General features: G+C 41.8%; 1 protein-coding gene across 7 annotated transcripts in view; it reads right to left on the minus strand.

Moving 5' to 3' along the window:
• MCTP2 (multiple C2 and transmembrane domain containing 2) overlaps nt 1-26,741 on the minus strand; it is a 260,725-nt gene that overhangs the window by 94,937 nt on the left and 139,047 nt on the right. For all 7 annotated transcript variants that reach the window (XM_061394292.1, XM_061394289.1, XM_061394291.1 and 4 more), the window contains 2 exons: nt 16,777-16,879; nt 15,325-15,427 (listed from right to left, as the gene is read on the minus strand). In XM_061394292.1, the coding sequence (XP_061250276.1) occupies nt 15,325-15,427; nt 16,777-16,879 (206 nt within the window). The remainder of the gene's footprint in view (nt 1-15,324; nt 15,428-16,776; nt 16,880-26,741) is intronic.

Raw genomic sequence — 26,741 nt, forward strand, 5'->3', positions numbered from 1 at the left:
GATAATGTCTGTAACTTTAGTGTAACAAGAGAACTCTTCATAGGGACTTGTCACACACCTTTGCAATCTCACCTTTTCATAGGTAAGAAGCACAGATATCAAGCAATCATTTGGGGAAGGCAGCACTGTAGGATGGTAATACAGATGTAACCTAATTAGGAATAAAACTTCCACCATCAGGGAAATGGGCATTTCCATGTTGTTTTACCTTATTTTCAGAAACAAAATGATATATCAGCAGGCTTTTATCAAGAACATGAGTGTGTGCATGAGTGCTAAGTCGCTTCAGTCATGTCTGACTCTTTTGCAATGGTATGGACTGTAGCCTCACACTCCTCTGTCCATGCAATTTTCCAGACAAAAATACTGGAGTGGGTTCCCATGCCCTCCTCCAGGGGATCTTTCCAGCCTAGGGTTGAATCTGCATCTTTTATGTCTCCTGCATTGGCAGGTGGATTCTTTACCACAAGTGCCACCTGGGAAGCCTGATCAAGAACATGCTAACCACGAATTCCTGGTTAAATCAGTGAATGAAAGAGCACAGGAAGTCTGTGTCTGAGTAATAATTCAGGATTTCAGAGCCAGAGGACAAGTAACAGATTTTAATCTGACCTGAAATTACCTTTAAACTATGCAATTTTTCTCTGTATAAAAGAATTTTAAATCTGCTTACACAAGCTTTAAGCACAGTAAATATAAGGAACTTTTTAAAAGTTGGATGTTAAAACTAAGTTTTGTGTCAAAAAGATACTATCCGTTATATTAGAAAATGGAACTGTTTTAAATTGGCATATAAAAAAGTATGTGGGACACAGAAAAAAGCATTTTTCTTAGCTGAAACTCTTTTTAAAGAATTCTCATTATTATGCTTTAAAGTTCTTTGATGTAACTAGATATCAACTGATTCAACGGCAAAGTTAATCAAAATCAATATGAATAAAACCATCCGTTGGCTTAAGGAGGAAAGATACACACTTAAGATCTAAATCCAAACTCAAGAGTCATATTGATCCTCCCCCCTCCTCACTGTAACCTTCTTGTGAATAAAAGGAGAACATTTGGGTGTAAACAAGCCTTATTCTATCAGAAGCTTTTCACTGCATGCAAAAGGGAAAACATTCTCACATGACATCACAGTATAGCAGCTGGTTCCCACTGATGCACATGCAAAGTGACTCCAATAAAATGTGATATGGACAGACACATGGCTGGGAAAGAAGAAAGTGACTATCCTTTACTTGGTCGTGATTCTATTTCCGTCCCCGCTTGGAATCAGGCCTGTTTCCCATGGTAGAAGTCACAAACACCATGAGACTGCAAAACCCACGAGGTCGCGATTTGCCCTGATCAAGGCCACCGCTAACAGCAAAGGCAGCACCGAATTCATCAACCCAGCCCTCCTCATATACCACCTCTGTCTTCGAGCAAGGCAATCCAACCCACCCGTTTGTTGTCGTTCAGTCGCTCAGTCGTGTCCGACTCTTTGTGACCCCATGAACCGCAGCATGACAGGCTTCCCTGTCCTTCAACATCTCCCCTTCCCTGCTCAAACTCATGTCCGTAGAGTCGATGCCACCCAACCATCTCATCCTCTGTTGTCCCCTTCGCCTCCTGCCTTCAATCTTTCCCAGCATCAGGGTCTTTTCCAATGAGTCATCTCTTTGCATCAGGTGGCTAAAGTATTGGAGCTTCACTTCACCATCAGTCCTTCGAGTGAATATTCAGGACTGATTTCTTTTAGGATGGACTGGTTTGATCTCCTTGCTGTCTAAGGGACTCAAGAGTCTTCTCCAACACCACAGTTTAAAAGCATCAATTCTTCGGCACTCAGCTTTCTTTATGGTCCAACACTCACATCCAAACATGACTACTGGAAAAACCAGAGCTTTGACTACATGGACCTTTGTTGACAAAGTAACATCTCTGCTTTATAATATGCTGTCTAGGTTTGTTACAGCTTTTCTTCCAAGGAGCAAGCGTCCAGCCATTTCTGAATCCAAAACCCTACACTGAACTTTGAAAAAATCAGAAAACCTTGCTGTACCCAGCAAGTCTGTCAACTCTCTCCTTAAAATGTAAGCTGTCTTTACAAACTATTTTACACTAATTGTATAAATGCTGTACAGTTTACAAAAATAGCTTAAAAAAGAAAAAAATGTATTTTTTATCTTTTACATATTTGACAAACACACAGCTCTAATTTGTAATGTACTTTTAAATATGTATTTAACTTAAGAAAGTGACAGTCTGACTCTCTGCAACCCCATGGACCACAGCTCACCAGGCTTCTCTATCAGTGGAATTCTCCAGGAAAGAATACTAGAGTTGGTAGCCATTCCCTTCTCCAGGGAATCTTTCCAACCCAGGGACCAAACCTAGGTCTGCTGAAATGCAGGCAGATTCTTTACGGCCTGAGCCACCAAGAAAGCCCACCAACTCAGTGGACATGAGCTTAAGCCAACTCGAGATAGTGAAGGACAGGGAAGCCTGGTACGCTGCAGTCTATGGGCTTGCAAAGAGTTAGACACGACTTAGCAACTAAACAACATCTTAGGAAAATAAGATCACAGTGTACTGGATAAAGATTGGGGCTCTAGAGGCAGATGAAGTGAGTTTAAATTCTGGCTCTGGCTCAGAGTGGCTATTAAACTTTGGATAAGTTACATAACTTCTCTCCAGTTTCCTAATCTGTAAAGAGTGAATAAAAAAGATACATATCTCAGCAGCTCTTGTGAAATAATCAGCAAAAAGCAGTAAGAACAGTGACAAGTACATAGGAGCTGCCTATGAAATAACATTATTTTTTAGCTTTATTTTAATGTATATGCTTTTTAACCACTTGTGTTTTAAACTTGACAAAAAGTACGGGAAATATTCTCCATTGTAAAAATTTATTCTTCTCCGTAATTCAGAGGGGTTCTTTATCTTATGAATATTCCATAATTAACTTAACCAATCTGCCATTGGAAAAGAATATTCTGTAATTAACTTCACCAATCTTCCAGCTTCTTTCCATTGGAAAAGTCTTCCCTGATGTTGGGAAAGATTGAGGGCAGAAGAAGGGGTAGGCAGATGAAGTGGTTGGACGGCATCATCGACTCAATGGGCATGAGTTTGATCAAACCCCGCAGACACTGAAGGACTGGGAAGCCTGGCGTGCTGCAGTCCACGGGGTCATAAGGAGTCCAATGAGACTGAGCAACTGAACAAAAACAAATCTAAAGTTGCAACTAAGATTGTTTCCAATTTTTAACAGCTACAGACACATAGATAGTTTTATACATAGATATACTTATATTTCCATGATGCATTCTCCCCCAAAAAAATTTAGGTGGAATTATTGAGTAACAGGGTACAACTATTTTTACAGTTTCAGCAAGTACTGCCAACCTGCTCTCCTAAAATACTGTTAACTTCTACTCTCCTGGCTCCAGTGAGTAAGCCTGTCCACTTCCTTGCAACTTTGCCAACCACAGGCATTTTTATCTAATATACAGCAATTTCATAGGAATAAAATGGCCTCAGGTTGTTTTAATATGTGCTTTTTTATAACTAATGAAACTGAACATTTTCTGTCATATGTTTATTAACAATGGGCCATGGTAGGACCATGAAACCAGAGAGACTTCAATTCAATTCCCATATCTGGCATTTAGCATCTGTGTGACTATGGCTAATTACTGTATTTCTCCAAGCCCCAGTTACCTCTCTAAAATAGATATCTAGTACATAAATGCATAAAGATATGTCTATTAAATTTTAATCCAAAGTCTCCTCTAAGAGGCTTGTATCAGGTCATGCTCCCGCCAACTGCACTGGAGAGAGTCCTTCTGCTACACTTAATCATCACTGTTCTTGAAAAACCTTGACTATATTTGTTAATCTGATGGCTTAAACTAATTTAGTAATTTAAGCTACTAAAACAAGGTTTACACTTTAAGTGCTTACCGTGTGCTACTGAGTACTCTTTTTACATTCACTGAACTATGTGAATCCTCACCACAGATCTCCACTGCAAGTACTGTGATAATTATCATCATTTCATGGAGGATGACAGAGAGCCAGAGATGTTAAGTAAGGTGTCAAAAGTCACACAGCCAGTTTGGGGAGAAGTTCAGTTCACTTCAGTTCAGTTGCTCAGTCATGTCTGACTCTTTGTGACCCCATGAATCACAGCACACCAGGCCTCCCTGTCCATCACCAACTCCCGGAGTTCACTCAGACTCACGTCCATCGAGTCAGTGATGCCATCCAGCCATCTCATCCTTTGTCATCCCCTTCTCCTCCTGCCCTCATTCCCTCTCAGCATCAGAGTCTTTTCCAATGAGTCACTCTTCGCATGAGGTGGCCAAAGTATTAGAGTTTCAGCTTCAGCATCAGTCCTTCCAATGAACACCCAGGACTGATCTCCTTTAGAAAGGACTGGTTGGATTTCCTTGCAGTCCAAGGGACTCTCAAGAGTCTTCTTCAACACCACAGTTCAAAAGCATCAATTCTTCGGCGCTCAGCCTTCTTCACAGTCCAATGCTCACATCCATACATGACCACTGGAAAAACCATAGCCTTGACCAGATGGACCTTTGTTGGCAAAGTAATATCTCTGCTTTTCAATATGCTATCTAGGTTGGTCATAACTTTCCTTCCAAGGAGTAAGCGTCTTTTAATTTCATGGCTGCAGTCACCATCTGCAGTGATTTTGGAGCCCCAAAAATAAAGTCTGACACTGTTTCCACTGTGTCCACATCTATTTCCCATGAAGTGATGGGAGCAGATGCCATGATCTTCATTTTCTGAATGTTGAGCTTTAAGCCAACTTTTTCACTCTCCTCTTTCACTTCCATCAAGAGGCTTTTGAGTTCCTCTTCACTTTCTGCCATAAGGGTGGTGTCATCTGCATATCTGAGGTTATTGATATTTCTCCCGGCAATCTTGATTCCAGCTTGTGCTTCTTCCAGTCCAGCATTTCTCATGATGTACTCTGCATATAAGTTAAATAAGCTGGGTGACAATATACAGCATTGACGTACTCCTTTTCCTATTTGGAACCAGTATGTTGTTTCATGTCCAGTTCTAACTGTTGCTTCCTGACCTACATATAGGTTTCTCAAGAGGCAGGTCAGGTGGTCTGGTATTCCCATCTCTTTCAGAATTTTCCACAGTTTATTGTGATCCACACAGTCAAAGGCTTTGGCATAGTCAAGAAAGCAGAAATAGATGTTTTTCTGGAACTCTCTTGCTTTTTCCATGATCCAGCAGATGTTGGCAATTTGATCTCTGGTTCCTCTGCCTTTTCTAAAACCAGCTTGAACACCTGGAAGTTCGCGGTTCACGTATTGCTGAAGCCTAGCTTGGAGAATATTTTGAGCATTACTTTACTAGCACAATGACTGCAATGGTGCAATTAAGAATTCTTTGGCATTGCCTTTCTTTGGGATTGGAATGAAAACCGACCTTTTCCAGTCCTGTGGCCACTGCTGAGTTTCCCAAATTTGCTGGCATATTGAGTGCAGCACTTTCACAGCATCATCTTTCAGGATTTGAAATAGCTCAACTGGAATTCCATCACCTCCACTAGCTTTGTTCGTGATGCTTTCTAAGGCCCACTTGACTTCACATTCCAGGATGTCTGGCTCTAGGTGAGTGATCACACCATCATGATGATCTGGGTCATGAAGCTCTTTTTTGTACAGTTCTTCTGTGTATTCTTGCCACCTTTTCTTAATATCTTCTGCTTCTGTTAGGTCCATACTATTTCTGTCCTTTATCAAGCCCATCTTTGCATGAAATGTTCCCTTGTTATCTAATTTTCTTGAAGAGATCTCTAGTCTTTCCCATTTTGTTGTTTTCCTCTATTTCTTTGCATTGATCATTGAGGAAGGCTTTCTTATCTCTCCTTGCTATTCTTTGGAACTCTGCATTCAGATGCTTATATCTTTCCTTTTCTCCTTTCCTTTTCACTACTCTTCTTTTCACAGCTGTTTGTAAGGCCTCCCCAGACAGCCATTTTGCTTTCTTGCATTTCTTTTCCATGGGGATGGTCTTGATCCCTGTCTCCTGTACAATGTCACGAACCTCCATCCATAGATCATCAGGCACTCTGTCTATCAGATCTAGTCCCTTAAATCTATTTCTCACTTCCACTGTATAATCATAAGGGATTTGATTTAGGTCATACCTGAATGGTCTAGTGGTTTTCCCCACTTTCTTCAATTTAAGTCTGAATTTGGCAATAAGGAGTTCATGATCTGAGCCACAGTCAGCTCCCGGTCTTGTTTTTGTTGACTGTATAGAGCTTCTCCATCTTTGGCTGCAAAGAATATAATCAATCTGATTTCGGTGTTGACCATCTGGTGATGTCCATGTGTAGGGTCTTCTCTTGTGTTGTTGGAAGAGGGTGTTTGTATGACCAGTGCGTTCTCTTGGCAAAACTCTATTCTATGGGGAGAAGACTGGGTGTCAACCCAGGTGCTCTGGCTTCCTCTTCTGCAGTCTTAACAACCATGACGGTGGCTGAATAAAGCATGAGCCATTCATAGGCTTATTAGCTATTCAGATTTCTTCCTCTTTGATTTAAACTTTTTGCTAGATTGAATTATCTTTTGCTTGCTGATTAAAAAGAAACTTTATATTATTGCTGTCATCTATTTGTTTTTATGCTGCAAGTTTTTTTTTTTTTTAACCAACCTATCCTATGGCTTCTAATCTTCAAAGGAAATTTTTGCTTTCATTGTGACATCTTAAATCTAGTTCTGTTATCATTCCTGTTTTTCAGTTTGCTTGTAGAGCACTTTCCACTATTTTAATAGTTTTGTTTATGGGGTTTCTTTCAAGTGTTTGACCTTTAACTCCTCTTGTGTTTCGTGTAACTTGCTGATGTATTTTGCCCTGATGAATAAGCAACCAATTCACCCCACTAATACAGTGACCATTTAGTTTATCCTCTCAATGAGTTCATGTTTCAAGCTTTATATATTAAATGGTTCTCAACTAATTAGCTATTTAAATGATTATTTAGTGTTTTCATGTCCTTCAGTACAGTTCTAGAACTTCCTCACATAGTTTTTAAGCATTATAATAGTTTTTGTTTCTTGCTGTTACACTCTTTGGTGGTTTTATTTATTTTCTTTTTTTAGGTTTGTAAATGTTTTCTACTGGGTATGGCCACTGGTTTTCATTTTCTCAATTTTGATGTTTTTTACACATTACTGACTTTGTAAATTCCAATATATTGTCTATTAATTTTCTCTATATTTATAGATATTCTAAGATAACTAGTACTTGGAAATAATGTATTTCCTTCATTAAAACATCATTTATTTTTCTTATGCTTTTGCATTGGCTGGATCTTATATTAAAGGTTTCGTTTTAATAGTCAGTTCTTACGTATATAAGCAATCCTAGCAGTAGAAACTATCATTATCTTCATTTTAAAAATGAAGAACTAGAAGGGCTTGCCCGGTGGTCCAGTGGTTAAGACTCAGAGCTTCCACCAGGGGGCAGGGGTTCCATCCCTGTTTGGGGAAGTTCCCTATGCTGTATGGCAGCCAAGAAAAAAAAAAAGGTCAGATTATAATCTAATACAATTATAATTTTCTACTGCTTTTCATCATGAGCTTTACATATCTATATAACCTTTTTTTTTTTTTTAAATCTCTTAAAAAGATGAACAGAAACAAAATCTATGGCAGGATGGCTCACTGTCCTGGATTGTTTCAATTCTGACTTGTACCTGAGCACATGTATGTGCTTTGAACAATTCACCACCATTCATATATTGATTTTAGAATATGAATTTTAAGGGAGCCAAGAGTTACCCAATATATTCACCCTTATTAAAAGATATATTGAATTCAGAACAGGCTCTTTATTTAATAGGCTGAGATGCACTTAGCACATTACCAATTTGAGAGAGAGCAAAAGTTGAAGTACTTTGAATACTTAACACTTAGACATTTTAAAATGTAGTCTGTATTTTCTCTGAAAGGTAAGGCAAGTTTTAGTTTATAACCTGATTAAAGAAAATGTGAAATCACAAAAATTATGCACTCTAAGAAATACAATTTTTATTTTTAAACATGAGATAAGGTATGGTACTGGAGAAGACTCTTGAAGTCCAAGTCCCTTGGACAATAAGAAGATCAAACCAGTCAATCCTAAAGGAAATCAACCCTGAATATTCATTGGGAGGAGTGATGCTGAAGCAAAAGCTCCAATACTTTAGCCACCTGATGCAAAGAACTGAGTCACTGGAAAAGATCCCGATACAGGGAAAGAGTGAAGGCAGGAGGAGAAGGGGACGACAGAGGATGAGATTGTTGGATGGCATCACTGACTCGATGGACATGAGTCTGAGCAAACCCTAGGAGTTGGTGATGGACAGGGAAGCCTGGCGTGCTGCAGTCCACGGGGTCACAGAGAGTTGGACACAACTCAGCACGTGAACAACAACAAAGGTGTTTCCAGGTACCGTTCCAAATCCCTATAGAGATGATAGTGAAGCACCAACAAATCAAGTTTTATGATTTTCTCTGTATTAAACGAGCAGGGAAATAAATCCTTCTCCTAAGAGACACAGAACACAGAATTGGAGGATTTTCTCTGTGATGCTTATTTCTGGAGTTGCAACCAATTCCTCTAGGAAGTATTCTTCCCCTTTATCTTGCTTCACCCTGGAGCCACAACTTTCTAGCAAACTTCTGATATATCTATCCCAGGCCCATAGCCTTCAAGTAATCCCTGCTCAAAGAATAAGCCCCAAGCTCCCTCCACCACTCATGAGCTGCATTTTGCTGCCTCCTTGTCCACACTGCGTGCTAGGCACCGTCAGCTACAAATTAGCACTTGTCAGGCACTTGCCAGGGCTTCCCTGGTGGCTTAGTTGTGAAAGAATCCACCTGCAAAGCAGGAGACCTGGGTTTGATCCCTGGCTCAGGAAGATCCCCTGGAGAAGGAAATGGCAACCCACTCCAGTACTCTTGCCTGGAAAATCCCATGGACAGAGGAGCCTGGTGGGCTACAGTCTATGGGGTCTCAAAGAGTCGGACCCAACTACAACTTAGCAAATAAACCACCACCACCATGGCGCCTGAAATCTAATACAAGGATTAAATCATGTGCAGCTGCTGGTGGTTTTCAACACCCCTGGAAGGAGTTCAGGGTGGAGAACAGAAAGGAGGCACTCTGTACTCAGGGAAAGAGTGGCAGAACAGGTCTTCAGATAATCAGAAATTTCCAGGAGCTGATTTTATGAGCCTAATTCTTGCAGCTCCTCCTATCTAGAAAAGCACTAAAGTCTGTCACAGTGATGACTGCTCCTCGAAACTATCAGAAACCTCTGCAAAAATATTGCATTTGATTGCATGAACTCCCCCTTCACCAAAATCATATATATACTGACTGTCCCCCTCCCTCTTTGGAGCAGTTTCTCAGGGCTGTCTGATATGCTGTCTCCCAGGCTATGGTCCTCATTTTGCTCCCAAATAAAGCTTAACTTGCAACTCTCACAAAAAAAGGAGTACATCAAGGCAGTACATTGTCACCCTGCTTATTTAACTTATATGCAGAGTACATCATGTGAAATTCTGGGCTAGATGAATCACAAGCTGGAATCAAGACTGCTGGGAAAAATATCAACAATCTCAGATATGCAGATGATATCACTTTAATGGTAGAAAGTGAAGAGGAACTAAAGAGCCTCTTGATGAAAGTGAAAGAGGAGAGTGAAAAAGCTGGCTTAAAACTCAACATTCAAAAAACTAAGATCATAGCATCCAGTCCTATCACTTCATGGCAAATAGGTGGGAAAAATAAGGAAACAGTGTCCGATTTCATTTTCTTGGGCTCCAAACAATGTGGACAGCAACCGCAGCCACAAAATTAAAAGATGCTTGCTCCTTGGAAGAACAGCTATGTCAAACCTAGACTGTTTTAATAAGCATCACTTTGCTGACAAAGGTCCGAATATTCAAAGCTATCGTTTTTCCAGTAATCACGTATGGATGTGAGAGTGGGACCATAAAGAAGGCTGAGTGCTGAAGAACTGACGCTTTAAAACTGTGCTGCCGGAAGAAGACTCTTGAGAGTCCCTTGGATTGCAAAGAAATCAAACCAGTCCATCCTAAAGGATATCAACTCTGAATGTTCATTGGAAAGACTGATGCTGAAGCAGAATCTCAGTACTTTGGCCACCTAATGTGAAAAGCTGAGTCACTGGAAAAGACCCTGACGCTGGGAAAGACTGAAGGCAGCAGGAGAAGAGGGCAAGAGAGATGGTTGGATGGCATCACCGACTCAATGGATATGAGTTTGAGCAAACTCAGGGAGACAGTGATGGACAGAGAAGCCTGCCGTGCTGCAGTTCATGGGGTCACAAAGAGTGGGACATGACTCAGCGACTGAAGAACAACAACAACTCACATCGTGAATTCTTTTTTTAAGTCAGCAGCACCAAGGCTGCTCTTTGCTTCCAGACTGCAGCCTCTCCTCTGGCCCTCTCTTTCTCTGGTCAGGCTCTGCTTGGAATGGCCTTCATTCTACCTCATCCAGCTGTCCCTACCAACACTCTACTCCTTCTTGGCCAGCCCAGACACCCCGCTTCCTGAAGTCATCCCAAAGTTAAATTCAGCCCTTTCACCACGCATTTTCCTATTCCCTTTATATGGCACCTAACATTTCAGGTCTTTAATGTTTGCCTCATGGACATTACCCACGATATCCAAGCCTTTAACTCTGTGTCCCACCTGAATACCCGCCCTCTACCTCCATTGTGCTGAGCCTAGTGGTTGCACAAAACAGATATTGGTTATTGCTTTTGGCACAATATTTACTTAACAGCTACTCATTATAGCAGCAAATCTTCCTCTTAGGATGGCTGCTAGATGAGATTTCTTAATTCATACCTAGCCTTAGTACTTTCCAGCTATAGGACTCTTTCCTTGCCTCAGTGTCCTCATTTGTAAATGGGTGTAATAATAAAGCATGCCTCATTAGACTGTCACAGAATTAGCAATGTGCCATATGGTAAGTGCACAGCACAGTGCTATCTAGGTAAGCTTTGCTCACAGACATTAAATAAAGAAAAAACCTAGAGCTAAATAAATACATTTTAAAACACACCCTCTAAACCAGAATATAATATTTAAATATAATTTAAAGTAATTATAAACACTGAAAACTATCAAAATGAATACTATAAATTAAAAAATAAAATGAGCAATGAAATAAAATTTGCTGATTACAGATACTGAGGGTCATGGCCTTGCTTTCTACTGCATTTATACTTTCACTTTAGGTAGGGGATCAATTGATTTGGAGAAGGTATGTTGCAGGTGTATCAGGAAGAGCCACACAGATCCTGTATAAGGTATGATTGCTTCCCAACCTATTGGTCAAAGCACTGGAAATAAATCTGAACTGAAACACCACTGAACAATGGTGGCTGAAATGTCTTATTCAGCTCAACGTCTCTGGGCCCCTGAAGTCCCTAAGGGGAAAGTGGCTTGGGCCACCATGCAGATCTGGGCATTTTTCTCCACATGCTACATTTGTATAGAAACATGCAGTATAAACCAAATGAAGCACTCCCCAGCTAGACACCTCCCAGTAGTTTTGTTACCACTAAAGAAGAGCCAGCGTCCTTCTACCTCTCAAGCTTTGGGGTCTCACAAAAGGTCTTCTCACACGCCACCCTATCCCCCATCCTTTCCTATCCAACATCTGCTGTTCCCTACTCCATTCTATCTACACTGTCCACTCTGCTATTTTTAGAATCCGACAGCCAACGCCTGGCCTGGAGCCTTTGAACTTGAAGATTTCCTGCCTGAAATCTCCCCACATATCCCCTTCCTCACCTATTGAAGCTCTCTCTCCAATGTTCCCTATCCACTGATGCCCTCCCCGCCCAGATCACAGAGAATTGCATCCCTTCCCCACACACATCCTCTATAAGGCTCCTCCCCCTGCTTAATTTTCTGCTTAATTTTCTACATAGCACTTTTCACCAGCTAAGTACATGAAAGTTTTAGTTGCACATTGGTGTCTGACTCTTTGCAACCCCATGCACTGTAGCCCACCAGGCTCCTGTGACCATGGGATTTTCCAGCCAAGAATACTGGAGTGGGTAGCCATGCCCATTTCCAGGGGATATGCCTGACCCTGGGATCACACCTAGGTCTGTCTCCTGCACTGCAGGCAGATTCCTTACTGTCTGAGCCACCAGGGTGGCCCCTAACCTACTATCTAGCACTTTCGTTGATGTTGTTCTGGTTTGAATATTGCCTCTGATAATCCAAAGATAAGTTCCAAAAGAGGAGACAGCTTCACTGTGGTCATTGTTAGCACACTACAACCTACAATTCTTGGCACACACTGAACACTTATGATAGATATTTATCAAACAAATGAATACTTACATTGCAGGGCAGCTTATCAACAACGTGAAAAAACTTAAGGGGACTGGGGACTTGCATTCATTGAAATCAAATGAATCACTCTATCACAGATGACTCTATCTTGTATTTTGAAGGCTACAGTTTGGAAACTATTAATTTACATCAATGGTTCTCCAGTCCATCAGTAGTGATTCTGCCCCAGAACATTTGGGAATGTCTGCACAGACATATTTGGTTATCACAATAGTGATGGGTGGATGGGTACAACTGATATCTAGTGGATAGAGATCAGGGATGCTGTTAAACTTCCTGCATAGGCAAGTCTCAGCCAAGAATGATCCATCCAGCAATGTCAGAGGTGCTAAGGTTGAAAAACCCTAAATCTGATTTCTGAAGGGCTTCCTCAATGGTTCAAGCAGTAAAGAGTCTGCCTGTAATGCAGGAGACACAGGAGATACAGGTTCGATCCCTGGGTCTGGAAGATCCCCTGGAGAATCTGAAGTGAGTTGAATGGCAACCCACTCTAGTAGTCTTGCCTGTAAACTCTGATTTAGCCAGAGGTAATTTCTTAGATCTAACTCCACAGCATACAGTGATTGTACATTACAAGGGAAGGAGGAAAGAAAGTTGGGTTAACTTGTTGATATTCTAGAAAGACAGAATACACGAAATGTTAATAAATGAAACAGAGAGAGTTTAATAAAGATACTAAGTAGTGTTCACCCAGGCTTCCCTGGTAGCTCAACGGTAAAGAATCTGCCTGCAATGCAGGAGACCCAGGAGACGCAGGTTTGATCCCTGGCTCGGGAAGATCCCCTGCAGAAGGAAATAGCAACCCACTCCAGTATTCTTTGTGGAAAATTCCAGGACAGAGGAGCCTGGGGGTCTGTATTCATGGAGTCGTAAAGAGTCGACTGAGTAACTGAACATAAGCATGAGTGTTCACCCTTCAAGGGATCCAATATGCTACTAAGGATTTACCTATTAAAACAAGAGAAGAAATGTCCAAAATACATTAGAGAAAAAAGAATACTAAATTCTAAAGAAGAGCCCTGCTTTCCTGTACTTTTAGACCTCTTTAAAAATTGTACCCCATGTTCTTATCACATAAAGTCTTCCAGGAATAACTGACAAAGTTGTAATAAAAAAAGGAGGGGAGTCACAAATCACCGTGTCCTCTCTGAGAGCTGGCATGGCCTGCGGCTGACGGCTCAGAACAGTTGGCAGCAGCCGGAACTACAAGGGAACAGCTGCTCTACCACACTCTTCAAGTCACATCAGGGATATAAGAATTCGGGGAGAAATTAACCAAGCAATCAAAAAGAAAAGAGATACTGAGAGGTGCAGCGTTCTCCCCTCTGTAAACACCATGTGAGCTGGTCTAATCTTGGGGATAAGTTACAGACTGCTCTAACACGCGCTAAGAGCTGTGGGGAAATAAGTCTTTGGGAAGAAAAAAATAAATCCTTCTTGCCTGATAAAGGTCATAACAATTCTAGCATACACTGTATGAATGGCTGGATGAAAAAGTGAAATTCCCTCCTCTGGCTGCTGCTGCTAAATGGCATCAGTCATGTCCGGCTCTGTGCGACCCCATAGACAGCAGCCCACCATGCTCCCCCATCCCTGGGATTCTCCAGGCAAGAACACTGGAGGGGGTTGCCATTTCCTTCTCCAATGCATGAAAGTGAAAAGTGAAAGTGAAGTCACTCAGTTGTGTCCGACTCTTCGTGACCCCATGGACTGTAGCCCACCAGGCTCCTCCGTCCATGGGATTTTCCAGGCAAGACTACTGGAGTGGGTTGCCATTTCCTTCTCCAGGGGATTTTCCCAACCAGGGATTGAATCTGGGTATCTGTGTCTCCTGCATTGCTGGCAGATTCTTTACCACTGAGTTACCTAGGAAGCCTACCTTTTAATGGGACTATCAAAACAGTTATCTTTCTCCAAGAGAGTCTCTCTGCTTTCTTTCACAAATTATATTTGAAGACTGAAAACAAATAAGACTTCCAAAAAGGCCTACCCAGTGGCTCAGTGGTAAAGAACCTGCCTGCAGTGAGGGACATGCAAGATCGATCCCTGGCTCGGGAAGATCTACTGGAGGAAGAAATAGCAACCTGTTCCAGTATTCTTGCTGGGAAAATTCCACGGAGAGGAGCCTGGTGGGCTACAGTCCATGGGGTCTCAAAGAGTCAGACATGACTGAGCGGCTGAACACACACACACAAAGGCAAACACCTTTTGAGAAAATGGTCTTTAGTAGAACTGAGAACAACTGTGTCATTCCCAGCACATAATCTCTGAAGAAATGGGCAGGAAGAAGGTAATAAAGAAGAATATGTACGTTTTTCATTCACCAATAGAAAACCAGTCATAGATGTGTGTTCCCAGAAACCAAAGTGAAACGTCTATCTCAAGATGGAAAGAGCCGGGGTGGATTGAAAGAATGGTCAAAATATCTTGGTTGGTTAAATCAATATGGAATTGACACACACAGAGAGAAATTATGTGACTTTACATTGCAAATTACTGAAGGTACTGGAGAAGGATAAGGAATAAAACAGTTGTTTCCTGCTATAGCTGGGGGGAGGGGTGCATCCCAGGTGGTGCTGGTGGTAAAGAACCCACCTGCTAACACAGGCGACGTAAGAGAGGCAGGTTCCATCCCTGGCTCGGAAAGATCCCCTGAAGGAGGGCATGGCAACCTACTCCAGTATTCCTGCCTGGAGAATCTCATGGACAGAGAAGCCTGGTGGGCTACAGTCCATAGCATGGCACAGGGTCGGACATGGCTAAAGCAACTTAGCACAGCACAGCACATAGCTGGGGAGGGCTTTCCCCCTCCGCAGAGAACAAAGACAATGCAATTCTAGATCACAGAAACTTATCAACTGAAAAATGATTCATACATTGTGTATTAATGAAGGTAACTTACTGACAGCAAGGGAATGGCAACTTTTCCAAGAAAATCAGGAGGTTTATCTCCATCTTCATCAAACACTGTCACTTCCAAAACATCATGGATATCTTTAATGGGACTTAAGCAAGAAACACACCATGAATTAGATACAAAAACACACAAGTGAAGGCTGTTCCATGAAGATCTGAAAACACGTTTTCACTAATTAAGTCTGTATGTCCTCAGAGTATAAAACTACCATTTAATTAAATTCCAAAAATTAAATCAAACTGACTGTATTCCCAAACCTTCCATCAGCGAAGATTCAGACATCCATATGGAAAAAAAAAAGTCAACTTTTTTACTATGACATTTCCATGTATACGTGTACTCGGGGGCAGGACTGTTAAACAGAATAAAGAAAGAGAATAGGGGACAGAATAAGGACAACAAAGTGACTTCCGGATGAGAAGAGCACAAATAAGATTTTCTTTACTTTAAACTAATGAATTTCCTTTAAAAAACAAAGGTGGTCAAAATCACTATTTCCCAAGATCCCCTGAAAGCATCCTATTGTTGAAACACAAAATACTAAAAGGCCATGCATATTCACTTGTTTATAAATTTTTCAATGTCGACCAGAGCCAAACATCAGCTATAATGCAAACATGGAGCCATGGTCATTGGCAAGGTGTTGACCAACCAAGAGACTCTTGCAAACCTGGTTAGCACAGTTAACCTCTTCTCGTAGGTCCCCATAAACGTTCTGCTTGGGCGCCACCAATTTATATTCACAACAAACTATATTATTTTAGCTATAGGCACAGATAAAGCATCCTTCAGTGCTGTGAGGCAGTGTGCCACCATTTCACCCAGATTCAACAATGGATGAGCCTCCCTTTGATGGCCAGGTGCCTTGGAATCTAAAGCGACTAGCAAGATATCCAGCTTCCTAAACACCTGAGTCTAAAAAGTGGGCATCACTATAGAGTAGGTCATTCAGATAAGCTGGAATACAAGGGGCCTTGGGGAGTCTTTGAGGAATCACACATAATCTGTATGTTCCAAAAGCCTTCAGCAGAATGCAAGTCCTCTGATTTTAAAATACTGCTGTACAATATAAGCTCCTTGAATTTAAGACACGTCTACATTTGTAATTTCCTTTAACCCAGGAATGAATTAGTCTGGATATATGGAAGCTTTCTTCTACTCACAGATTAATTGAGTCACTAAGAGACCTACTTTACAAATGCCTCCTATAACACTCTCTTGCAGTTCCAAACGGTCTCTTCTATTATTAACACTATACTCTATAAAATGAAAGCATAAAAGGTTTTCAGAAGGAGAAAAACAATAAAATTCCTTCTTTGCCCATAAAAATGGACAGAACGTTCCACTCAAGAGCCCTAGACTGTCCCATACATATCAGGGATAATTGGTCTCTGAGTTAAAGCTGCTCTTTGATATTCCAGGGGCTAAAGTACTTACAATGTAAAAACTTTGTTCCACTCAGGGTTGAGGTTTTTGTAAATGGTATGTGTCTGAAGTCGGTCATTTCCTAACTCCAACAAGCAAAAGGGATCGCTCTTCCCTGCAAAGAGAAAATGGACAAGGGTCAGAAACAAAGGAATCTCCATGGTCAGAGGCAAATGAATCTCAAAAGTGACAGAGGCAAAATGAACAAAAATCATGCGGTTTTTTTTTTTTTCAATTACTATTCAATCCTAAAGAAAACCAATCCTGAATATTCATTGGAAGCACTGATGCTGAAGTAAAGCTACAATACTTTGGCCATGTGATGCGCACAGTGGCTCACTGAAAAGGACGCTGATGCTGGGAAAGATTGAGGGCAGGAGGAGAAGGCGGCAACAGAGGACGAGATGGTTGGATAGCATCATCAACCCAATGGACACGAGTTTAAGCAAGCTCTGGGAGGCGGTGAAGGACAGGGAAGCCTGGCATGATGCAGTCCATAGAGTTGCAAAGAGTAGGACATGACTGAGTGACTAAACAAAAACAATATTATTTTTTAATTATTTTATATTGGAGTTGATTTATAACATTGTATTAGTTTCCATATATCACAGTGATTCAGCTATACATATATCTACTCTTTCATAGATTCTTTTACTCTTTAGGTTATTACGGAATATTGAGCTCCCTGTGCTACACAGCAGGTCCTTGCTGATTATTTTATACGTAACAATGTGTATATGTTAATGCTAAACGCCTAATCCATCCCTCCCCTCACCTCAATCCCTTTGGCAACCCTAACTTTGTTTTCTAAGTCTGGGAATCTGTTTCTGTTTTGTAAATAAGTTCATTTGTACCGCATCTTAAGATTCCACATATTATAGTAATACAATTGTGCTAGCTGGTAAAGAACAGACTTGTGTTTGCCAAGGGGTAAGATGAGAGAAGGACGACGTGGGAGTTTGGGGTTAGCAGATGCAAAGTATTATACACAGGATGGATAAACAAGGCTCCCGTGCAGAGCACAGAGAACTATATTCAATATCCTGTGATAAACCATAGTAGGAAAGAGTATGAAAAAGAGGAGTATAAAACAGCATGAAAAGATGACTATAGGTATAACTGTCATTTTGCTGTACAACAGAAATTAATATGGCATTGTAAATCAACTATACTCCAATAAAAAAAAAACAAAAAACTGTGCTTGCTGAAAGATCAAAGGTGAGCTTCTTTTTTTAGAAAGCCCTGTAAACTCTGCATGGGAAAGCCAGGTGTCAGGGAACTTACAGGGCTGAGACTGACGTGCAACCCAGACGTGGCCTTGCGAGCAATGGCAACACAGGATTCACAAGAGCAGGTGTCGAAGTGGCACGTGACGGGGCCCACGTCTGTGTTTTGTTTGAAAACAGAAGCACATCTCTGTTTCCTTTCTAAATTCTCTTTGAGTGAATATAATTACTCATCTACAATTGGAAGTCTATGATAACTGACATGCTTCTACAGGGTGATGAGAAAAATGAGAAAAAGTATAATCACGGCTATTTTGGTGGCTCAACGATAAACAATCTCCCAATCTCTGGGTTGGGAGGATCCCCTGGAGGAGGAAATGGCAACCCATTCCGGTATTCTTGCCTGGGAAATCCCATGGATAGAGGAGCCTGGAGGGATACAGTCCATGGGGTAGCAAGAGTCGGACACAACTCAGCAACTAAACCACCACCATGATGGCTATTTAGCAGTTAAAACTCTGCTCTGGAATTGAGTGGCCATACACACATCTGATCTGAGATAGTCAATAAATAACGAAAATACACATGGGATACTTTTGGTGCTCAGAGACATGCAGAAGTCTAATTTCCCAAGGTAAATTCAAAGTTTTTAATCTTAAAAAATAACGAGGCTAAACCTTTACTTCTCCCATCTCACTTCTTTTTCCATCTCACCTCATACAGCATCCAAAAGAAAAAAAAATATATTAGAAAAACCAGAATTCAAAGGGGAACCCAGACAGTGACCATGTAAGAAGTCTCTCCCCTTTTGTTCAGCTTGACAGAGGGATCTAGAGAACCATCAGGGTCTCTTATATCCACAGGATGTGAACACATGGCCTGACTCTGCACACACAGGCGCTCTATAAAGCAGTGTGTACTGAATAAATTGGGGGCATAAAGACAGATGTACCTCCAACAAATGGCCGAGGAATCCAGACCAAGGCCTAACATGGACACTACTCGGGCCACATGACCTACTGGCTTACCATTCAGGCCAGTGAACCTACATTCAATGAACTTAATAACTAGGGGCTCTGAGGTGCTGCACATCCTTAGACAGACACGTGTGCAGACACTTGCATGAAGATATTTCAAAAACAGAAGACAAGAAGAGCAGCTGCCTGGCTAAGAGTCAGCTTTAACAGGATATTCCATTCAGCTGACTAGTGGCCTGGACACTTATATGACTGGCCAGACCTTTTAAGCCAAGACTATTATCTCAGTGGCCAGTAGACGGGGATCGAGCTGCGGACACAGATGAATGTGTCGGGGTTGTCAGTTACAAGCAGTGGAAAGGATCCCTGACTAAACTTAGCAGCAAAGGAATTTGTTAAAATAATAGCAAACAGCTCTCAGGATCAATCAATCCTAAAGGAAATCAACACCAAATATTCATTTGGAAGGGCTTTACGCTGAAGCTTAAGCTCCAGTACTTTGGCCATCTGATGAGAAGAGCCAACTCACTGAAAAAAGAGCGAGATGCTGGGAAAGATTGAGGGCAAAAGGAGGAGGAGGCAGCAGAGGATGAGATGGTTGGATGGCATCACCAACTCAATGGAAATGACCTTGAGCAAACTCCAGGAGATAGTGGAGGACAGAGGAGCCTGGTGTGTGCTGTCCATGCGGTCTCAAAGAGTTGCACAAGACTAGTGACTAAACAACAACTCAGGATCAGTGCACAGACTGGAAACTCAGGTTTGAAGTTACTGGAAACCAAACGCTGAGGGATACTCAGGCACAGAATCTCGGTAAATCTCTCTTCCCAGGAAAACTGGCCTCACAGAGATTTCTGATCCAAGAACTAAATGTTATTGTTTATTTGCTTAGTCATGTCTAACTCTTTGCGGTTCCATTGGACTGTAGCCCACCAGGCTCCTCTGTCCATGGGATTCTCCAGCCAAGAATACTGGAGTGGGTAGCCATTTCCTTCTCCAGGGACTCTTCATGACCCAGGGGTTAAACCCGCATCTCCTGCATTGCAAGTGGATTCTTTACTGCTGAGCCACCAGGGAGGCCCCCCTAAGTGTAGCTGCTTCTAATATGCATTCTCCAAGCCTGCTTCTTTGCCTCACTTGATGGAGATATAAAGGGACTGCCCTGCCTAACAAATCTCCATCTCCTAAATTCCAGGGCTCAGGAAGGGAGAACATACTGGCTTCCCACTGAATGAAAGCAAATCAGAATCCCTTCTCCAAAAGATACGAGAGAAGCACCCCAATCCTACAAGGGGTTTCAGATGTTGAGCAGCCCAAATCAAACACACACAAATCTATCTTCATTTTTAAAAAGTCTTGCTTCTTTAAGAAGTTTTTTACTCAGACATAAAAAAGTGAGATAATGCCATTTGAAGCAACATGATGGCCCTAAGGATTGTAATATTAAGCAAAGTCAGATAGAGGAAGACAAATACCATATGATATCACTTCCATGTGGAATCTGAAAATACCATGCCAAATACCAAATGATATCACATATGATATCACTTATATGTGGAATCTGGAAAAATGATACATTTCATAATTTTCCTTTTTTTCATTTTGGCCTTTTCTACCTAGAGAAGTTCCTTTGGTATCTGTTGTAAAGTTGGTTAAAAAAAAAATGATACAAATGAACTTACTTGCCAAATAGAAACAGACTCACAGACATAGAAAGCAAATGTATGGTTACTAAAGGGGATGGAAGTGGGGAGATAAACTAGGAGTCTGGGATTAACAGATGCACACTGTTTGCAGGGACGTTTGATGCGTGTTCAGTCGCATCAGGCTCTTTGTGACCCCATGGACTGTAGGCTGCCAGGATCCTCTTTCCATGGGATTTTCCCCGCAAGAATACTAGACAGGATTGTCATTTCCTCCTCCAGGAGATATTCCCAACCAAGGAATCAAACCTGTGCCTCCTGTATTACATGTGGATTCTTTACCACTGAGTCATCTGGGAAGCCTATTCATACTAATGAATTAGATAACCAGCAAGGACCTACTGTAGAGCATAGAAACAATACTTTGCAACAATCTCTAATGGAAAAGAATCTGAAAAGGAATATATACACACACACGTGTGGGTGTGCATGTGCATGTGTGTGCATGTGCGTGTGTGTGTATGTGTAACTGAATCATTTTGCTGTGCACCTGAAAGTAACACAACATGGTAAATTAACTATACTTGAATTAGAAAGGCAGGTCTTCCTCCGGGGCTGTGTCTCACAGGGTACAGGGTGGGGTTTCAGTGGGGAGGTACCTGACATAAAAAAGTGAGATACTGCCATTTGAAACAACATGATGGCCCTAAGGATTGTAATATTAAGCAAAGTCAGAAGAGAAGTCAGTGGAGTCAGTGGAGAAGTCAGAAGTCAGTGGAGAAGGTCACGACATCTCTTGAATAACTGTGAACTTTTGGCTTAACACTCTGGTAGACGATGCTGAGCTCCTCAACCCAAACTGAAACAGCTACTTAACCGTCCGTCAGACTGTTGGGAGGTGTCAGGGCTGCTCCTCTGGAGACACTGGCGTGACATTCCATCAGCACTGGCTTGGGGAAAGCCGTCTGACACTTGCACTGAAAGCCCTGGGGTCCCCCAGCAGGGAGTCAGGGGCCTGGCCTGCACAGGTGGGCTGAGTCCTGCCCACCCCGCTCTCGATCACACACTCTGCTGTCCCAGGTAATGAGCAACAGACTTCATTCCAGAAACTGGGAGCTTCCGTTGTGTGCCTCCGGGGAAGACACTGCACTGACTCTCTGACTCTCTGAAGATAATCCCATCAAAGCTCATTAAAATGCTGCATTTATTAATATTCCAGGAGAAACAGGCAGAGATGAGGAAAAAAAAGTAAAGACATTAAAACATCTATAGAGTAATGCATGCACACTTTAGGACTGATTTTTTGCCCTTCAAAGATTCCAGATAGACCTTCCCTGGTGGCCCAGTGGTTAAGACTCTGCCTTCCAATGAAGGGGGTGTGGGTTCAATCCCCAGTCAGGGAACTAAGATCCCATGTACCACAGGGTATAGCCAAAAAAATTAAAAATAAACAGGTAAGTAAATAAAATTTAAAAAAGAAGATTTCAGACAGATGGGGACTTTCAGTAAAATTTAAACAGTATTTTTATCTGATCATGATAAAATGATCTCCCATCACAAATGAAATATCCAAATGTTTCCCAAGAGAACCAAGCAAACAGTACCAGGCAAAAGGATATAGCTATACTTGGGTCCGCCCTCTTGTTCTTTGCTCCCCCTGTTTTTACAGGTGAAACATACAGATGACTTCTTCTGCATCCACATGCCAAGTCACCTTGACGCGGCTACACCACTGGTGATTCAGATTCACGGCGATGTTTCAGCGCCTTGCTCTCAACAGCCTTTGCTATTTTCGAACAGCACGCTAAAATCCATTTGTATTCCTCCAACAGCAAGTGGAGGTTTCACGTTTAAATAATTTTACCTTTATATCAGTTACAGAAGTTGATTGACAAGCAATAAAAGTATTTGAGAGGTCATATCATTCATCTGACAAATATTTATTAAACTCCCATTCTGCTCTTGGCACTGAACCAGGCCCTGATGTACATGGGCCACCAAGTCATTACCTTCAAGGAACTCTCAGAATAATCACGCTTTTCAGCAAATGTCACCTTTTCAGTGAAAACTTCCCTCACACCCTCTGCCAGCGGACTGAGCCTTTCTCCTCTGTGATCTCTGATTACATGTTGTCCTTATCTCCCTTCTATTGCTCATTTGTACATCTGTTCTATATTTAGCCCTGAATTTCATTTAAAGGACCCAATGCAGGCATAGCCAAGGTATGCATGGCCCCCCTCCCCTGTGAAGAGTGTCCTGGCCCAGTGGGAGGGGGCAGCTGGGGACTTTGGTGCCCAGGGATGGGTGTTGGCTGGAGGGAGCCAGGCTCTCCCAACTCCAGGTAAGAAACCACGCTTCATGCAGTTCTCCTTTAATCCTCATGCCCATTCTATACGGTGAAGAGTATTTGTGCCATTTTCCAGATGAGGAAACTAAAGTTCAGAGACATTTAATTTATCTGGCTTAAGTCCAGAAAGATTTCACAGTGGAGGTGAATTCTGAGCAAGGTTTGGGAGGTGGCTGACTTGGCCAGCAGAAATGGGTAGGTCCTTGCTAAGGAGACAGGGAGAAATCAGAGCATTACATTCATTAAGCAGACAGACAGATAGATACAGAGAAAGATACAGTGATAGAGAGACAGATATACACAGATAGAGAGATATATACATACATACATGGGCATAGATACAGAACCCACCTGCCAATGCAGGAGATGTTAAGAGACCTGGCTTTGATCCCTGGGCCAGGAAGATCCCCTGGAGGAGGGCATGGCAACTCACTCCAGTATTCTTGCCTGGAGAATCCCATGGACAGAGGTCCATGGGGTTGCAAAGAGTCAGACATGACTTAAGTGACTTACCGTGCATACACAGATACAGACAGGGATAAACACACACACACACACATACAGCTAAATAGTGGTGCTCAGGAAATGTAAGATACTGGTGGATAAAGGAAGAGATTGGTTGGAAGCCTGGAAGACCATGACCAGAGCATTTTTTTTTTAATTTATTTCTTTTTATTTATCTGGCAGCCAGGAACCACCACAGACTGTCAGTCAATACAAGGGGCAGGGCTAGAAGAAAGAATTTCTAGAAGAAGCTAATTTCTGAAGCTAATTGTGGCACATTATAGCCCAGGCTGGGGGTGCAGATAAGAGCAACAGCCACCCCAGTCTTCATTTCCAAAATCCCTCCCTTCAGTTCCATCATCATCTCTAATCATTTGTTGATAAACCTTACTATCACGTATTAGAGCCAACTCTGGTGCTCATCCTGGAAGTCTGTGTTCTCTCACAACTTACCCACACCATCCATCCTGATCTGACCCCGATCCTAAACCCTTTATCAAGGTTAGAGCATCTGTGCTACATCCCTGAGCAGCGCAGAGGTATGGGGCTCAGTCCTGCCTCTTATTCTGCATGTGGAATGGCTTCTCCTTCCAATGCTCTCCCAAGCCCCACACCTCTCCAAAAAAAAAATCAAAGACCAGCTAACCTCCAAGGCCTAGATCAAGATGTAGCATCTTCAAGGAACTTTCTTTGCCACCTTAAACTCCAGGGAGCTCCCCTCTCAACCTCCTATGATCATTTACTTTAGGTGTTATAATGCCATGTGCTATGATATGCCTGCTCCTTCCTTCAACAAGTAATTTATGGTTTCCTAAAATGTGGAAAATACTATGCTGGGCTCTGAGAGGGATTTTAACAGAAGAGAAAATCCTGATCTCTCTTCATTCTGGACCTAAATTTCATGGATCTCCTACTTTTCCGAGTGGGTTGCAAGCATCTCTGATCCAACTGATGGCCTCGGTGGCGTCCTGCAGATGAGGGCCTGATCACTTAGCAGTGGTGGATGTCCAGCCGGAAGTGGGGACAGATAGGTCTCGCTTCAGACTGTGAAGTCCACAAAGGAAGGGGACAATTTTGCTGAGATGTTTGCTTAACTACATTTCTGATGTTGCAATATTCCAGCACAAACAGAGCAAGAACTGGAGACATGAGAATTTTTCCTTCTAACTCTGTTCCCTGTGAGGGGCTTCCCTAGTGGCTCAGACTGTAGAGAATCTGCCTGCAATGCGGGAGACCTGGGTTTGATCCCCAGGCTGGGAAGATCCCCTGGAGGAGGGAATGGCAACCCACTCCAGTATTCTCACTCAAGCTCCATGAAACAGCACCATCCGAATTCGCCTAACATCTCCCCATGATTCACTCTTGCACCTCCAAAATGCTTGCTCTACACAGCCACCAGAATAAACTAGTATTTAAGTTCATATGAGATCACATCACTTCCCTACTTAGAAAGATCTGTAATTTCTTCCCCTGGACCGCATGTTCCTATATAATCCAGTCCCACCTAATACATTAGCCTTCTCACCTCTCAAGGTCACCATCCTCTGTTCTCCAGTCTCACCCGCCTCTCACACGTCTTGGAAAAGCCCTGCAGGCTTGGAATGTGTTGTTCCCTCACTTGAAAACGCTTTTTCTTCATCTTTACTGTGTTAACTGCTCCTCATCCCTGATGTCTCAGCTACAACCTGCAGGAACACCAGACAGGTGTCCCTTTAATAAACCCTGACACCCTATTCTTGACCTTGACAGTAGCACGGTCATTAGATACCACTGGGGGATTAGTAGTCACTCCATGTGAAGGCGGTGATTAATTTCTCCCCCTGCACTGTGTCACGAGGACCCAACACAGGCTCACACACAGGGGAGGTACATTGGTTGAATAAATAAATATCTTACTAGGAACACAACCAGTAGAACAAGCTGTTAATTCACAGAGCACCACAAATGAACTGAACTCATTCACTCTCAAGGTGCCAATAAGTTACACACGGCGGTATCTCCGATAGACTTGCATCTATCGGAGCTAGATGCATTGACTAGAGTTCATGTTCCTTGGCAGACCATTAAAGCAGATGGCCTGCCAAGGCAGATTTGTATCACTTTTGATGTGTTTTTTAAAAGTTGGTCTTGATTTGGGCTCAGCTAGCCATGAGGTTCTCATAAATTAAGAGCATTAAATGACTATCACTGAGCTTCCTAGAAATTGCAATTATAGTCAGTCCTTTGAAAATGGAGCATCTTTAAGAGGGGAGCTATTGTTAGGAACACAACTTTAAACAGCAGACAATGAAAACAAACTAGAAAATGGACATGTGATTTAAAAGTCCCAGTGAACAGTAACTATAAGACTATTTCCCTTCTGATACAAGCAGTCTTATATTTCAAAAAATAAACCCCCAAAACAACAAAAAACATACTGTTATAATTTATAAAAACTACTCAAAAGTCAGTATTATAGCATATGGCTGGAATATTTCTCCTCTACAATATGGTATCTAACTGCAGTATTTTGGTCAACAGTTTCTCAAAACAGCACTTTTATGCACAACAAAAATTGATGAGCCCACAAATATATTTTATATCAATAAAACTATTATCCATATTACAAAATGTGAATAGAAGCACTAAACTGGTTTTAGTATGAGAATTTTCCTACCATGAAGCATATTTTTTCTATACTTTATTAGGCAATAAAACAGAAACAAAAAAAATCACAGAGTGGTAACTATAGATTTCCAAAAGTGTTGAAAAGCTATTGTGATTAGCAATGATTGTTGATATTTCCAACATTATTTAAAATTCAGTAAAATTATGAACAAAATATCAAGAAGACAACCTGTGAAATTCCCCATGTCAACTACACTCTAGAAAAATAAATTTAACAAAGAATGGGAATAGCATTTAATGAGCATGTAATATGTGTTTAGTAAGCTCATTTAGGTTTTAACTTGTGTGTTAAGTCACTTCAGTTGAGTCCAACTCTTTGCTATGGACTGTAACCCGCCAGGCTCCTCTGTCCATGGGATTCTCCAGGCAAGAATACTGGCATGGGTTGCCATTTCCTCCTCCAGGGGATCTTCCCAGGGATCAAACCTGCATCTCTTATGTCTCCTGCATTGGCAGGCGGGTTCTTTACCACTACCACCACCAACTTAACTGTTAAAATACCCATGAGAAGCTAAAGGCTTAAGTGTACCCATGGCTAGAACGCGGTAGAACCAAGATTTGCATACCTGTTTCCATACATCTTCTATACCTCAGTATGTTGTTGTTGTTGTTC

The sequence above is a fragment of the Bos javanicus genome, chromosome 21 (genome assembly GCF_032452875.1).
Source record: "Bos javanicus breed banteng chromosome 21, ARS-OSU_banteng_1.0, whole genome shotgun sequence".
NCBI classification, from domain to species: Eukaryota; Metazoa; Chordata; class Mammalia; order Artiodactyla; family Bovidae; genus Bos; species Bos javanicus.